Genomic DNA, 17,046 nt, shown 5'->3' on the forward strand with positions numbered 1-17,046 from the left:
ACTATTTTTGTAGAGAATTGTATGATCTACAACTTTTGTCTGACCTACTTTCGCGATAATATTTACAGTTTTCGAGAAAAATGAAAAAAACCTCAATTTTGTACTTTTGACCTTGAATAAAATTTTTTGCAGTTATGACTTATTTTTGTCTATTTTGACTGGATTATTAGAACGTTATAAATTTTATGTTTTATATAATTAGAGGAAATTGAAATTTATCAAAATAAATGATATCATCAAAACCTACAATAAATAATAACAAATCTTTTTGCAATTAGCAATAAAAATATTTCCTGTTGTATTATTATTTTGATTATATCAACTATATACAGAATGTCTCAAATTTTAAAAGTCGTCAATATCCAGTGCTTGTTATAGAGCCTTTCTTCGTATACGAGGCCCAACCAATAAAAAATCTCAACTAGATTTTACTCTGTCAGTGAAATATTGAGTAGCAGAGTTTAAACAAGGCCTTAGGATCTGCGAACATCCCAAATATCGACTAAACGAGGTGATGACTCCAGAAACGTTGAAAAAAATCCATGAAACGGACCTGGATGATCGTCGAAAGAAAGTGCGCGACATAAAAGACACAGTAGACATGCGGTACATCACATATTAACTGAAAATTTGGACATTAGAAAGCTGTGTTCAAGATGGGTGTCGCGTTCGAGTGTTCGGTAAAGTTTCACAGAAATAAAATGTAATTTTCGCGCTGTTTCCTAACCATGGATGAAACGCGGATCCATCACTTCACACCAGAACAAAAAAACACTCAAAACAATGGACTGACAAGGGAGAACCGGCTCCAACGACCGTTCCATTTACAGAAAAGGTCTTGGCGTCTGTTTTTTGGGATACGCTATCTTGAAAAATGAAAAACTATCAACGGAGAAAGTGCAGTTTCATCAAGACCACCACCAGCTCACAAATCCGCTATTGCAAATGCCAAAATCAATGAATTAAAAGTTTAAATTGCTACCTCGTGCACCCTATTCGCCAGATTCAGCTCTCTCGGATTATTTTCTTGTCGATACAGCGGACATACGTCCGAGGTGATGTTCATAAAAGACATCCGCTGTTGATAGGCACAAACAGGTGTACGTGTGTGGGGTGTATCGTTTAAAATCCTTGAAAATTGAATTATTAACAAAATAATAAGGTTAAGTAACCAATATGTTTCATTGTTTATATTCGCCATCATTTATTAAAAAAAATCTGGTGATAATAGTGAAAAATCAACAAAAAATGATAAATATCATTATTTATCTTTATTTCCATTTTAATCGCGTGTATTATTGATTCAATCATAAAAATGTAAATAAAACAACGAAAAGTACATTTCTGATTTTATTTAAAATACATAAATTGGTATAAATGTATGAAAATAAGTTGATTTAAACCCTTTTTTTGTTTAGTTTATATACAAATCAATAATCTTGCCCACAAAAATATAGTTCGAGTTAGATATTCATAATTTCGTCGATGATGAAAGCAACCATCTGAAAACCTTGTCGAAAATTATGAAAATCTAACTTTGCTCACTATTTTTACGAACAGAATTATTTTTTTGAGACAATTTGCATCAGTTTAACGAAAAGATTCCGAATGAAGTTCCTGCAATGTTTTGAACTTAAAAAGAAGTACTTTTCAAGCAGAATGATGCTCTATAAAGGCTCATGGAGCGAGAATGATAATTTTCAGAGTCAGAGCACTCCAAGAACTCTTATTTAACAGACATTTGAGTCTATTAAATAAATTTGACCCCAGGATTGTACAGTTTTACACGTCACAATTTTTTAGACACACCCCGTATATTAAAATATTAAATATTTGAAAATATGTATGCAGGATTTCAATCAATATCGATTTTTTTGAAATTTCCATAATATCCTAACAAATCCGAATTTTTTAGCGGGGCTGGACGAACGTCTTCATCAATTTTCATTTTTTCCAACATTAAAAATCTGTCTTTATATTCTGTTAATTTGTTTTTCCATAATTCTAGAAAAATAACACGCGTATTCAACAACGTTTTTAAATATTTCCGAGAAATCTAATTTAAGCCACATATTTTATAACGTTTTATCTATCATTCACATATAATTTCCCGTGGAACATACCATTTAATTCATCCATAGATTTTTCCATGCCGCCATAATCACATGGTAAAATATCTTTTGATACGTAGTCAAATAGATCTTCCAATTTACCATGTATATATATCTAAAATGTACGTAACGAGCTTAGAAGTAAATACAAATCCCCCACATCATTTTATTATGCTAACAATGTTGTCAAATTGAACCTAATGAAAGTAGGTTATAGCATTTTATAAATTACGTCGATTCAAGACAGAGGAATGAATCTTTGAGATCTGGGTTAATTATTTTCTAACATATTAAAGAAAGAGTTATTAAATTTTTACAAATCGAATGAATACTATTTTTATATACTCAAACTTTTATATACTTTATTTAACAGAAATTACAAAACGACTCGGAGGTCGGGAACGGCGAGTGGCCGTCAGGCAAAAACTCGTTCCTTACGAAAGCTCGACACGGTAATAAATAACAGAGTGTCAAGTCACATGACTGTGCGGGACTCTCAAAAAACGAATCTTTTTCGACAGCGTTGCCAGACTAATGCCGACCTCTGTACAAGTAATTGTGTAATAAATAATTTTTGTTTGAAGTTTAAAGTATATACAATAAACATTTATGTATTTTTCGCTTTTAAATATCAGTACATGAACACTATTAACACGTTGACTGCAACGTTTAGGTTCAGTACTCGTCTTTAGATGATAATCATTTAAAACTGATTTAATAGGATGTCATTCAAATTAGACGGACGGAATATTGAACGAACAAACAGAAGTAAGTTTTGATTCGATTCGTGTATAATCATTTTTAGGATATTTTTTCATTTTTTAGATATAATTAATAAAATCCGTAACGATTTTGTAGCGAACTTACCCTTTCTTTAATTTTTTTACTCACAGCAGATTTTAATATCGATATTAACACATCAGCTATTGCAGGAACGTTGACAAGATGGATACCTTTCACTCGATTACTCCAAACTTTCTATACAAAAAAGGACGAGAATCAAATAACAAGAAGTGTTCAATCCGATGGTGAAAAAATTCTACGTTTTGCTCTATTCCAGAAGTCGCAATTCAGGTTAAGACATAAATATTTTGGATTTGGAATAGAGATAAGAATCAATATAGTTATCGAAATAAATACGAAAACTTTAGAGAAACGGCAACGCTGCAACCCGTTCCCTCTCTACAGCAGCAATGTCCGAGTAATAATCTTATTACTTACTTCTAAAATTAAAGCTGCTTTTTTAATAACCATGGGATTTATTTTAGGTAAATATGCCAAAGTTAAAGTTCCCAAATCACAAATCAGTATTTCTCCCATAGATAAATCTTCTTGCATTTTAATTTCGTAGATGCCGTTCATAAATATCGAAACCCATTTCGTGAAACTTATTAATTCGGCATCTACGCTTCTAAATTTTATCAATGTGACTCTGTGTAAACTTGATGTTAATTTTGGTAATGGAAGAACGAATCTAAAATATTTTTTATTATAAAATTTAGTAAAATATTGCAATATGAATACGAGGGCGGCTACTTAATTTTTGACATATGACAGCACTGATGTGAATTTGTCAAATCTGAAAAAATTTGACTTTGTTTATAAATATATTGATTATAGTCAAAAAATGGAATGAACTCTTCAAATTACTGCTTATGTTGTGTACTTTACTACAAAATAAAAACCAGGTAAGCCAGCTGTGTTCATAGTAACAGGTAAGAAGTTCTCATAAATCACAACAGGAATATTTGTTTTCTTTCATCTCATTGAAAAATGAGAAAAAATATTTCTATTAACTTCAATTAGTGGCTTAAAAACGAAAAAAACTCTCATTACATAAAACTATCAGTTGGAAAATTCAATAGATTAATATTAGAAACAGTAATAATAACATTTTTTAAGGTATGATTGCTGAAAAACAGCAAATAATTTTTTAAGCACGTCATCGGTCTTTGTCATACTCATCTTATAGATAGGGATGAGAGTGAGATAGAAATAGTTCTCTCTAAGAGTATGCATATTGTTATAATGTGAATAAAACATAAAAAAAAAGAAATTTTCCAAATCTATTTAGGTTAATTTGCTCGATATAGTTCATATATTGTATAAAAAATTCAAAATTATACCATTTCGATTATTTAGGTATGTTATTTGAATCAAGAAAATTAGGATTTTCGGCGATGTTCAATTTTGAAATTTATAACAATTAATGGTTTGAAGATACGATAGTGAGTGTGATAGTGTTTTTTTTTATTTGAAATATGGTGAAGAATATAAAAAAATTAGTTGTTTGCAAAAAATGTATTTTTTCTGGTTTATTTACCTTCTTAAACATTATCGTCAAAAGATATCAAGTGTCATATTACACTTTTTTAATCAGGAACACCTCCCGGACTTTAAAAAAAATTACGAATTAAACCAATTTTGCAAACGAATGCACCACTGTTCTATATGTACCTATACATCATATATAACCTTCATACTATGCTTTATGCGATACATTCTCGTAGAAACTTCTGTTTCGACTTTTTTGCGAACGGACGTTCCAATGTCAATGACAGCAGCACTGTTGCCAAGTTAAAAATATCAATTTCCTATTCAACCCGTGTTAAAGTTTTTTGTCATCTAAACAAAATGCCAACCAACGTTAATTCGTGCGTTACTTGTATCGATATATAAAAAAAAATCATATTGATCGTGACTTATCGTTTCCTTTTAATATTACGTTGAAAAATTTAACGACTGAATAAATTGCTTTAAAATATATACTTACGACCAATTGAAAACAGCTTGATTTTCTGATAAACAAGGATTAGTATTTTGATATATTTCAGGTATTAGTGGCCTTATTGTGTAGTACATATCAATATTTTGTTTCGTTTTCTCGATGCTAAATTTGCAATTTGTCAAAAAGAATTCAATCATTTTATCGGCTGAAAAGACATTTACAAAAATTAAATAGTTTAAGAATTAAAACGTATTCTTTCTGAAGCTTCTTATTTGGAATAATGAAACATGTATTGTGGGTTGCGCACCTATTAGAGTTCAGTTTGTCTATTTAATTTTTAATAAATTTCTTTATTTGTATATAAGTTTGGTTAGGTCATTATAATTGTAAATTAAGATTATTCGAAGTACATATTTTGAAATTAGGGTATTGAAAGACCAAAAAACCGTTCAAGTCTAAATAATAAAATTAATATATTAACTTTAGATCAACGAGAGATAATGGATGGCAATTTGATTAGATCATTCAAGTTTAATAACGTAGATATAATTGAATTTGAATAGTGACGATATAATAAACACAAAAGTTGTCTTTTCACGAAAATAAATAAAAATATATCATTTATATCGAAGTAATTAAACAATTATAAGGTTAGTTTTGTAGAAAAACATCTATAAAAAGGATTTCCAGATTTTCAAGGACAACCACAGCTATTTTTTACGATATAACGTGACAAATATATTAGGATTAATAATATTTATGAAAATTTAACAATAGGGCTGATATTTTTCATTTCAAATAATTATAAACAAATTTAAATTACTTACAGGGCATTTCAGGTAAATGATGTTGAGTCTTTAACCAATTTCTAATAATTTCAATATCATTTTCAACGTCAACACCTTCTTCTTTCCACTTTTTTCTAATTTGAGCCCTATTTGTAATAAGTAACTCCTCGGTACTCATTGTAAATTTAAATTAATTTAAAAGTAGGCACCGGAATTATTTATATACGCGCAAGGTACAAGCACCATTGTTGCCAGATTTAAAGAAATTGAATGAAACGTGGCTACAGAGAGAAGTCACAAAACGACAACACAGCGTCGTCAAGGATATATTTCCTTGGTTCAATTAAACATGAGTTATGTAAACAGTACAAAATAATTAGGTTTTACATCGATAACGTTACAGATTTAAATAATTCTACCGTAAAGTAAGAGACATGTGTAACTGTATTTATTTTGAAGTACGTATTGTATTTAATGCGATCGATATTTTGAGTAAATCAATCAAATATAGTGGATTTATCAATTTAAACATAAATTACGACAAGGTTAATCATCATTAATGAAAACAATGTATTTGTTTCAATCGAATTATTTACCTTGCTGTAAATATTAATCACAATGATATAATATACATTTGAAACGACGTAGAGAATTATATATTTCGGGTTTCGAAATATATTTTTAAAAAACTTTATTTTTGAATATTTGAATGAATACAATTAATCTCAAGATCGAACTAATTATAAACATTAAATATCATCGAATTGTTTACAAACATCTTATTTATAATAAAATAGTGCTGATACATGTTTACGTTATTTGATACAAAAATAGAATAAATGCTGATAGATGTTTATCATATTTGATACAATGGTATTGTTTTAAAAATGTCCTTCAGGAATTCTTCGCATGTAACTAGAGTTCCTTTTTTCCTTGATGATTTTATAAGATAATGCCACTAAAAGAAGAGATGTCAGTCTCAAATTCGATACGGCGCAGAGATATGGCGAGAGACTGCGCAGATGGAACGGTCTTTGCTTTCTTTGGAGTCAGTTCTCCCTTTTCAGCCCATTGATTCGATTGTTATTTAGATTCGGGAATGACGTGAAGGTCGTTTCATTCATGGTTCTGAAATGGCTCTTCACGCCGCTGTTTTTGTTCCATTTTGAGCAAATGCGATGTATTAATGCGCAGTGTACACTTGGACTTTCAAAAACCACCGATTATAATGACAGATGACTTCCTTAATTATTTCTAAACTCACGGTTGGTTCGCTTCTTAGCATTAATGCTCGGTGTACTAAAAGTGTACACTGTCTTATCATAAATTGTATATTGAAATGACAGATAACTCCGTTCGTTGTTTTTAAACTTTCGGTTTGTTCGTTTCTTTTAGCATTTATTCCGGAATTAATGAAAGTCTACACTACAATATTCTTTTGACTTATGACAACCTGACGGATGATTTCATATCGAATCTAATAGAATGAGCGGGATATTTGAATGACAATCCATCAAACGTTATTGAAGGTAAAAATAAAACACGCAAAAAATTCAACAATTCATATGATTCTTCCAAAAAAATATGACTTTCATGATTGGATTAAAATGGATTAAATAAAACAAAAATATCGTGAAAATAATATGAATATCATCCTACGGCTACGTAAAAATCTTGTTGTCTGCCTCTAAATAAACCTTATAGTCCAGTCACTTTAGGGTTTCACCTCGGAATTTGAGATAATAAGCTGGAAACTCGTATACAGCTTCATTTTGGTGTTCTAAAAGTTGTCTCAAAAGTCTCATATTATATCGTGTCTGCGTCGTAAGTTATTCGAGGTCAAAGGTCACGAAAATCGGTTTTTTGCAATTATCTCCGTTTCTATTGCTCCAATGATGTTAGCGCCTATTATCAAAATTATAGAGCATAAAATTTGCGACAAATTTTGTTAGAAACATTTTTTCATACAGTCAACCGTTTTTGAGATAGAGAGCGGAGAACACCCGGCGCATATACTGTAATACAATGTATTAACTAATTAATAATATAAATTATTTATTGTTGATAATATTGTAATGATTTAATAACTATATACAAGGTATTATTCAACGAAATTCACGGTTGACCTTGTATTACAGTATATATGTTCTCCGCTCTCTATCTCAAAAACGGTTGACTGTATGAAAAAATGTTTCCAACAAAATTTGTCGCAAATTTTATGCTCTATAATTTTGATAATAGGCGCTAACATCATTGGAGCAATAGAAACGGAGATAATTGCAAAAAACCGATTTTCGTGACCTTTGACCTCGAATAACTCATGACGCAGACACGATATAATATGAGACTTTTGAGACAACTTTTAAAACACCAAAATGAAGCTGTATACGAGTTTCCAGCTTATTATCTCAAATTCCGAGGTGAAACCCTAAAGTGACTGGACTATTAGACGACGTGAATAATCTAATGCAAGCTCATTATTGTGTTAATCTTAGTAATTTTCTCGGTTAACGATTCGGTAAAGAGATTAATTCATTAATTCCAATCGAATATTTTGTGGGTTTAACAGAAAGCAGCTTCTGTGTATAAAAAAAAACGATATTTGTAGACTGTAAATGACTAACGTTTTTCTGGAAACTCCTAAAAAACAATAACCTAAAACGTACTCACAATTACCCTTGAAGACTTATAAAATTCTTCACACAGCAGTTATATAATATTTATAAAACAATTCGGTAATAGACAGGGTGTTATTTGGGATATAATCACTAATCATATAGTTGGGTCATTTGAAATACGACATGGCTCTTATTGAAGAGATTGTGAAATTGCAAATAAAGTGATTGTTAAAAAAATATTGTTTCTATGATTATTATAATTAGGTACTTACATTCAATCACCTACTTTTGCTAATTAATAGATTTAATTATAAACATTGACCTCAAATAGCTTACAACTAACCAGTGACGGCTCGTCGGATTATGATCTCAATATCATAGAATGTAAACGGATATATAATTTGAAAGGACGATTTCCACATTTATAAAACATAAAAAATATTTATGTCGCGAATGAGACTTGAGAAAAAATCGATTAAAAATCACCAAACAATCATATGTTTATAGCGTAAAGTTTTATGGTTCTCTCGGTGATATAACTCACATGCGAACGTTTTGAAACACCCTGTATATAATATATAAAGTATCTTTTCACGAAGGAGCTCTGGGGACAGTCACCCAGTAAATCTATCTACTAGTGAATACGTTCTATATTAATATGATTCTTGTCTTATACGTTAATTACGATATGATCGAATCTAATGCTTTTTTCACCGTTTCTAGTGAAAATATTTCGCTTCGGCGACTAAAATAGGAAGCTCGGTCCTTCCCAACAATATACTGATCTTCGATATATTAGAAGGATGGAATCAGACCGGTTTTTCTGCAAAAATCACTGTCATTTTTTACATAACAAATAACCTTTGCCTTTTCTGTTCTCGAAAACATTCAAGAATAGTTTTCGTCGTAATATCGTCAAATTTTATAGATTTTCGTCGTCGTCAATAAATTTGTGGTACTAAAATTTCGATTTTTACTTATTTCCAACAAAATGTACTGTTACGAAATGGGTTCTTAGGCCGGCCCTGTCCAGATACTAGGGAATATAAAAATTCGACGAATTCGCGCGAAGCCTCTCTTCCGCTTTTTATAAATGGCGGGCGCGTCTTTGATATTTCCTTTTAGCACTTTTTATCATAGCAGGAAATTTATTTACAGTATATCTTCAAAATATTTTCTATTTATTTATTTCTTTTGTTTCTAGAATTTTATTCAAGTATATAAATGATTTGTGTGATTGCAGTAAGTTAGTTTTAAATCAATAATCGTAGCGAAAAGGTTGAATTAGTGAAAATAATCGATATTTATAAGTAAATTATTGTAAGTTAAGTGTATCGATTTCTTCAATATTTAAACAAAACTAAAAGTGTTTCAACTAAAATAAGCACAAACAAATATCAAAATGCTAATAAATCGTAGAAAAATATAAAGTTACCGACTAGTTTCGTATGTTTTTGATGAATTATAGAAATAATTTTGCAGCTTTTAGATAGAAACCGCCCCTGACAAATCTATCGTGTTGAAAATACGATTCGTTTGATTACACATTTTTTTAAAATTATCTGAATAACAAATTATTTGTTAAAATGATGATTGAAAGTAATTACAGATTGAAAATAATTGCCTTATATATAATTATGGTACTCTGTATTTCCTTTTTAATCTCTGTTTTAACTAAACAATGTTTTGAATCAACAATAACAGTTTCTAAATCATGGATACAACAAATCTAATTGAAACCGATAGAAAAAAAGTGAGGGAAAAATACGAAAAATCATCCAAAGATGTCGAAAGAGACATTTCAACTATAAAAGAATGGTTAAAAACGCAGGAACATTTACCAGAAGTTCCTGGTAAGTAAGAAGACTTGATTTAAATATTACGAAAAGCGGATTCTATGCTGTATGCATATTAAAGTATTTTTTCGATTGCATATTTACTGAATTTTTAATTCTAGGTATTCAATTAGTGATTTTCAATCAATTTACTTTCTCGGTAAAAGTATTTTTGTTTCTGGAAAGTGCGAAATATCGAAGAACAATTCGAGCCTCGTTAATTCTTCTTCCTTAACAGACACGTTTTCTTTCTCAAAATGATTTAGTCGAATTTCAACGACTTGAGCGTTATTCAAGATCCATATATCACAGAAAAAGGATCGTACGCCGTATCATTCATTAATTCGATGTTTTGACTGTTCAAAAACGTTTCTGTTTGAACTGATGTGTGACAGTTCGCAATTTCGTCCTTTGCGATTCTGATTTTTTCGAACACTTCTAGCAAACAAATGCTGACGTACTATTCTGATTTGACCGTTCCACGTCGCTTTAATCGAACGATTAATCCAGTTATTATAACACATATTATTGGATTTGGCTCTTCACGCCGCTGTTTTTGTTCCATTTTGAGCAAATGCGATGTATTAATGCGCAGTGTACACTTGGACTTTCAAAAACCACCGATTATAATGACAGATGACTTCCTTAATTATTTCTAAACTTACGGTTGGTTCGTTTCTTAGCATTAATGCTCGGTGTACTAAAAGTGTACACGTCTTATCATAAATTGTATATTAAAATGACAGATAACTCCGTTCGTTGTTTTTAAATTTTCGGTTCGTTCGTTTCTTTTAGCATTTATCGACACGAGCTTTTTTTGAGCGATTGTCAAATTACGTTGTATCTAAAGCAAACAAATCTTTTGGACAGCCACTTGTTGAAAGTTAAAAGCGAGTTGATTGACACATTATTGTTGGTTTAATCATAGAAATCATCGAACGAAAATGACAAAGATGAATATAATATGACAGCACGTTCTAAGTACGTTTACCACTAACGTCAAACTTTATAATCGTAATGTCAAACTTGATATATTCACATCAGTGTTGCCATATCTCAAAACCCAAACTTTCCAGTAATAATTTTACCTTTGGAATCCGCTTATACATGATCGACCACTTGACTAATCTTATTTTTTTCTCGAAATGATTTTATCGAATTTTTCCCCATAAATCATCATTTTTTTCAATTCAAATATGCTGATTTACATGGAAAAATATTAATTTTGCAGCTGACGAAGTAATAGAATTCTATTTAACAAATTGTAAATATAGCATTGAAAAAACCAAAAAGGTTTTGGATATGAATTATACAGCTCGAGAACTACTACCAGAAATTTTTGAAGATAGTGATCCGAACCTACCAAATTATCAAGAAACTTTGCCTAAAATTACGTGAGTAATAAGTTGTATATTCTACAACGAACGACTATTTATTTACTAAGTAAAAAATAGCCATTATACGCATGTAAAATACTATATTTTATCCACTACTATATTAAGAAACACGGACCCACCTGCAGGGAGTCGGCCCCTCCGACGATGATTCGTTCATCCAAAATATTTAAGTTCAAAATTTTTTCTAAATAGTTTTATTCAAAAAGTTATTTGGTGCTACTGATATCCATTGTTCAAGAGCTGAAACCGCTTCGTTTTCTTCAACAACATCGGCCACAGTTCTGGGTCTATAACTAGATACACATTTTGGAGAACTGTTTGAGGATGTAACGTCCAATTTACCATATTTTAAAAAAGCAAGCATCGCAATTGAATAAAATATCTTCAAACTATTGTTACAAGTATCCTGCAGCTAATTTATGACAAAATTTTTTGATATTTTAGAACAATAATCCCGTTACCAAAGTTGACTGATCAGCTGTATCGAATAATAATAATAAAATGCGGGGAAAACGTCGAAATATTCGATCCGCACAAAATAGTAACACATGCAATAAATGTGCTCGAAGTATCAACTTTCGAAGACCTCTTTTCTGCTTTGGTGGTTATTTTTGATAACAAAGACATGAAGATGGCACATCTTCGTAAAGCTACACCGATATTCTTTAAAAAAGTATTGTTTTTATTGGAGGTAAGTCTTCTTTTCCCTCAATTTCATAAGTCAAGACATTAAACGTCTGTCAAGTGTCATTTTTCGTAGAACTTTCTTTGTTTGATAAGCTACGGGTACAGTTTTTCCGATTTTAGTTGGATATCACCAGAAAACTAAGTTTTTATCATCTAGTAGGCCTACCTAACCAAAGGTTCCAGAAATACCAACTTAATTGTAGTGACTGTACTATTTCATACTTGATGGTATTTTTGGTAGACTGATGGCTACACTATGCAAAAATCACCATAATACGTTTCCTCAATGACATTTTTTCCTATAGAATTGTGTATCTGGGGTGATTTGAAATGAAAAGGTGATGGTATGAATTAGAAATAATAGTATTTTTTATTCGATTTCAGAAAAGTAAAAGTCTTCGAATAGCTGAAATTCATATACTAAATTACAAACATGATCTTGTGAAAATACTATTGACGATTGCGAAAACAGTTATTAAAAAGAAATTTATGGATAGGGTGAGTTTAAGAAGCTAATTGAATATGAAAATTGCTTTCGAAACTATTAAATAATGAATTTTAGATTATCATGCATGAAAATTTCGAAACTTTGTATAATTACATTCCGAAATCTATATTACCAAGTGATTATGGAGGCACGGAAAGATCTTTAGATGATTTACAAGGTAAATTGCTTGGGCATCTCCATTTTTACTATAAGGTGAAGAAAAGGCAGATTTAGCAAAGCCTCTATGGCTGTGGTTGATGTTGTCCCTGTGATACCAAGACAACTCAGCTTTTGAATGTTGTTCGGTTTTTTCTAAGCTGTTGTTTGTTCAGTTTCCGATCCCTAAACAAGCGATGACCTTTTAGTATATCCAGTAAAACATTTTAAGCTTATATTTCCAAGGAGCTTCCGACAAGTTCCTATAGCCGTAAGGATATTACCTTATCCAGCCAAGTTATCGTCTTCAGAGACTTCCAAAAATTTCAAATTAATCCGAGGTATTTAGTATCAGCTGAGTTCAATTAAGGGTAGCTGTTGTTTCACTAGGTTTGATCGAATGTGGCTCTTCATGACCCCGTTCTTTAATTTTGCTTAGGGTCGCTTACAACATGGCAGAGATTATGACTTTTAGTTGCCCTTGCCCATCTACTGCCAATTTAATAATTTCTTAACCTCATTTATTGTTACAGATTTATGGAAGATGAAATTCAGAGAATACAGTGATAGATTCGATAAAATAAAAACAATGAAGGTTAATGAATCCTTGAGATCGCAACCACTTGAGAATTCTGAAACTTTGGGTTACTATGGACATTTCAAAAAGCTCGATGTCGATTGAGCACATTTTTCTATATTTAATAAATATTATTAAGCATATAACTATCAAAAGGTATTTTTAACCTTCTGTAGTGCATTAAATGATTCAATTTTGAAAGTTCAATGATAACAAAGAGCGGAATAAGTGAAATAATAAATTAATAAAAACTGAAAACTTTTTTTCATTATATTTTCCACAGAACTATTTTTAGTTCTCTCAAGGTCAAACATATTTTTTAGTTACTCCTACAAACGTCTTGAGGTCGCTACTATCGCTGTAGGCAGGATTTTGTTTTATTGGGCATGTAGACAAAGCGGATAACCTTCATTATAAAAGTGAAATTTGAAGTTAACTCAAACATTATATACTCGACAGATCTGCCACTCTGTATAAAAATTTGACGACAAAGTTCAATCCTAGCGACATCTCTCAGAGATGGCTCCGTACCAAGAAAAAAGATTTCTATAATCAAAGATTTGATCTGAGGTTCATATTCATGCTAAATTCGCGAGAAATTTGATAATAACTAGCATTTTAAATTCAAATATTGTTGTTTACAAGAAAATATAATTACTTGAAATTAAAATGCAGTTTAAATGAAGTATTTTGTAAAATATTTTGGTTTCATTTAAAATTTTGCCCTTCAAAATTTCAATAATAATAACTATGTAATGAAAGATGCATATGTTAAAACTAATATTTACAAACATATTTACATAATCCTTATGATCTGAACAGAATATTGTGGATATGTCTGTCAAATCCTCCAAACGAAATATTTGTTTCTTTATGCCTAATAAATTGATTAACTGGGGCAATATTTTGAAATTTTTATCAGAAAAACTTTTAAAAATATCACAGAATTTTGCTGAAGGCACACATAAAACATTTTTTTATGTTTCCTAGAATATATTAGTGAATTTGAGATTTTTAAATAATTTCTTCGCTACCGAACCTGACACATAAGGAGTAACAAGATCTATCCTGTATATTTTGAGCTTGTATTGAATGGTTTATAAATTGGTACATTGACTATTAGAGGAAATAGCAATTCTTTTCCTCTGCATAACTATTCACTATGATTCATAAGAGGTTTATTGTCACAATAAATATAAGTACTTACCAGGTAAATGTAGAGTTGGCAGTGAAACTTTAACCTGCCATTGGGGTTTCCACAAATTGGTTCAAAATGAGTATCACATATTCTATGTAATGATAATACTGTATCTGCAAGGAATAACTTGGAAGTTATTTATTTTTTGCAAGCAAATTCTGCAAACGTCTTCATACGTAGAAATGGAGTGTCTATAAAAAAGTAAAATAAGGATAAAATCATTATAGATATGAAATTGATTTCAATTTAAATATTTTTATGTTGATAAATAGTAAATATCACTCTCACCTTATCGCTTGCTTATTCGTACATCCTGGTACACAGCAGGCCTTCACTCGTTTACTCATATTGAGTAAGTAAACACGACAGCACAATTCGCAACAAATAATAACTTTTTAAATGCACAAAAATGCAAATAGCTAATAAACAAACAATATCAAACACCTTTGCAAGATGGACGTTGCTCATTCAATAATCTTGGTTGTTTCTCGATGCATGATTGCAACTTAGTTTCAGAATCCAGATTGACAAACATTCAAAAATAAAGCACCAAAAAGTAAGCTTTTAGATGTGAGCCAGTAACATAGATGGCGTTGAAAATCGTCCTGAACTTCTATTCCAGTGCACAGGCCCTGAGTTAACCTAAACTTTGTATTTATATTTATTCGTTTGTGGTTTGTGTGTCGAATATTATATTTTGTGTTAATAAACTATTGTGTAACTACTTGTAGTAATAGCAATAAACAAGTCCATATGCACCGTTTTCCTATTAAAGATCCCTTGGTAAGTAATATTCTTTTTATTTCAAAATAGGTATATCTACATTTCCTCAATAATATTCTCTCCATTACAGGTATGCAAATTCTGGTTGGATCGTATAGGAAACGTGAAATTGAAAGTTTTGGATAACACCTGATTATACCTACAAAAGCTACGTTATTTGTGAGGAATATTTTCATCAAGGATGTATTGTACTCAATACCCAAAGGCGTTTAAAATTAGGTTCATTACCAATATACAACCTGCCAGGTATGTACATAGTTTAGACTATATGAGGATGATATTAATCTGGTTACATAATAATGTAATATCAGAAAATGGACAAATCATTTTTCTGAAAACTTACTGTCCACTAACCATTTCTAAATAATTCCACTACATTATAAAATAAAAAAAATTTATGTATTGTAAGATTTTTTAGAAAAAGTATCTACTCATAACTATAAAATTCATAATTCATCATTAGTATAAAATAATTTGAGACATACTGTATGAGTAATCTCTTAAATATCTCTGGAAAAGCATGAAGGAAAGTTTCAAGTTTGTAAAAACAATCAACAATTTCAACAATCCTGTATATGCTGTGGATATTATTTTATTTTTTGTGTGAATTATGAGACAATTAACTCATGTGTTTTTATTTAAACTTGAGAATGGGAAAAGCAGTATTATTAAATTAAATTTATATACAATACATTAATACACAATTTCAAATTTTGGCGGTTGTGTTAGTTTTGACTACAAGTATGTAGAGGTCACTAAAATCAGTATAAAAATTTTAGCATTGAGATAACTATCTATTTCCATATAAAGGTTATATATGGACTGAAGCTACAAGTCAAGATGATTCCAAATATGCAATAAAATATTAAATAAAAATGAGCTCTGATATGGCACAGCATTCTGGTACATCCTGTAAGATTGTAAATGATTTAATCACTCAAATTTTCTTATTGATATCTCAAAGGATAAAGGAGACAATGAACTTTATCACATTAGTCATAACTCTGTACAATGAGGTTAGTTTGGTTGCCTACTAAGTAGGATAGTCTCGAATATAGTATAAAAATGTGTGATATTTGAAATTGGTTCTTTACAATAATATGGAGGGTGGATGTATTTATTTAATGTACAATTTTCGAATGAATTTGTATATTAATAGTTTTGTTAAAATAGTTATTATTTTCAAACGAGAATTTAATTTACTATTAGACTCTAATAATGTCTGGCACACTAGAGCGCTACCTTAATTTGCTCTCTTTCAATGGACTCCTAACCTCTAAACTCCATAACTACAATTATTATTATCATCCCTAAAACAAGTTTAGTGATTTTCATTTATTCACACAGAAATTCAATCGCCACAACTCTCGTCCAAACTTATCTGTCATCTAGTTTGTTTACAGTGCTCCGATATTATATAGTTGACAAGACAATATTATTAATAACATAGATTCAATCTAAGAAAACAGCTGATCTACGTCAAAATGACGGTAGTGAGGTAAACAACATACTAAAATTGTGATTTTTTGTGAAACTTTTTGAATCATTATATCTCAGAAACAGTAGCTTGTAGAAAAAAAAGTATACCCACGTTTTTTGTAGATAAATTTATGATCTACAATTTTTGTTTAAGGTATTTTTATGATAAAACTCACCGTTTCGCTGATAATCGCGAAAAACT

General features: G+C 30.4%; 2 protein-coding genes and 1 long non-coding RNA gene across 5 annotated transcripts; 1 reads left to right on the forward strand and 2 right to left on the reverse strand.

Moving 5' to 3' along the window:
• Positions 1-1,337: 1,337 nt before the first annotated feature.
• LOC130899249 (alpha-tocopherol transfer protein-like) lies at positions 1,338-5,884 on the reverse strand. 2 transcript variants are annotated; one of them, XM_057809033.1, is made up of 6 exons: positions 5,667-5,874; positions 4,885-5,044; positions 3,333-3,585; positions 2,979-3,089; positions 2,124-2,226; positions 1,338-2,004 (listed from the first exon to the last, which is right to left on the reverse strand). In XM_057809033.1, exons 1-6 carry the CDS (start codon positions 5,803-5,805, stop codon positions 1,856-1,858), a joined length of 915 nt encoding a protein of 304 aa, XP_057665016.1. In that variant the 5' UTR covers positions 5,806-5,874; the 3' UTR covers positions 1,338-1,855. The 2 variants fall into 2 exon arrangements, with proteins under 2 accessions (XP_057665016.1, XP_057665017.1); XM_057809034.1 differs by lacking the exon at positions 2,979-3,089 and having other exon boundaries at positions 1,345-2,004; positions 5,667-5,884.
• Positions 5,885-7,022: 1,138 nt separating this feature from the next.
• Positions 7,023-13,642, forward strand: LOC130899250 (alpha-tocopherol transfer protein-like). Of its 2 annotated transcripts, XM_057809036.1 has the most exons (7): positions 7,023-7,156; positions 9,950-10,098; positions 11,312-11,474; positions 11,922-12,168; positions 12,549-12,662; positions 12,727-12,829; positions 13,341-13,642. In XM_057809036.1, exons 2-7 carry the CDS (start codon positions 9,960-9,962, stop codon positions 13,487-13,489), a joined length of 915 nt encoding a protein of 304 aa, XP_057665019.1. In that variant the 5' UTR covers positions 7,023-7,156; positions 9,950-9,959; the 3' UTR covers positions 13,490-13,642. The 2 variants fall into 2 exon arrangements, with proteins under 2 accessions (XP_057665019.1, XP_057665018.1); XM_057809035.1 differs by lacking the exon at positions 7,023-7,156 and having other exon boundaries at positions 9,730-10,098.
• LOC130899251 (uncharacterized) lies at positions 11,304-15,207 on the reverse strand. The gene is made up of 2 exons (XR_009060006.1): positions 14,871-15,207; positions 11,304-14,773 (listed from the first exon to the last, which is right to left on the reverse strand). It is a non-coding gene; the product is annotated as an uncharacterized LOC130899251 (long non-coding RNA).
• Positions 15,208-17,046: the final 1,839 nt, after the last annotated feature.

The sequence above is a fragment of the Diorhabda carinulata genome, chromosome 11 (assembly GCF_026250575.1).
Source record: "Diorhabda carinulata isolate Delta chromosome 11, icDioCari1.1, whole genome shotgun sequence".
Taxonomy (NCBI): Eukaryota; Metazoa; Arthropoda; class Insecta; order Coleoptera; family Chrysomelidae; genus Diorhabda; species Diorhabda carinulata.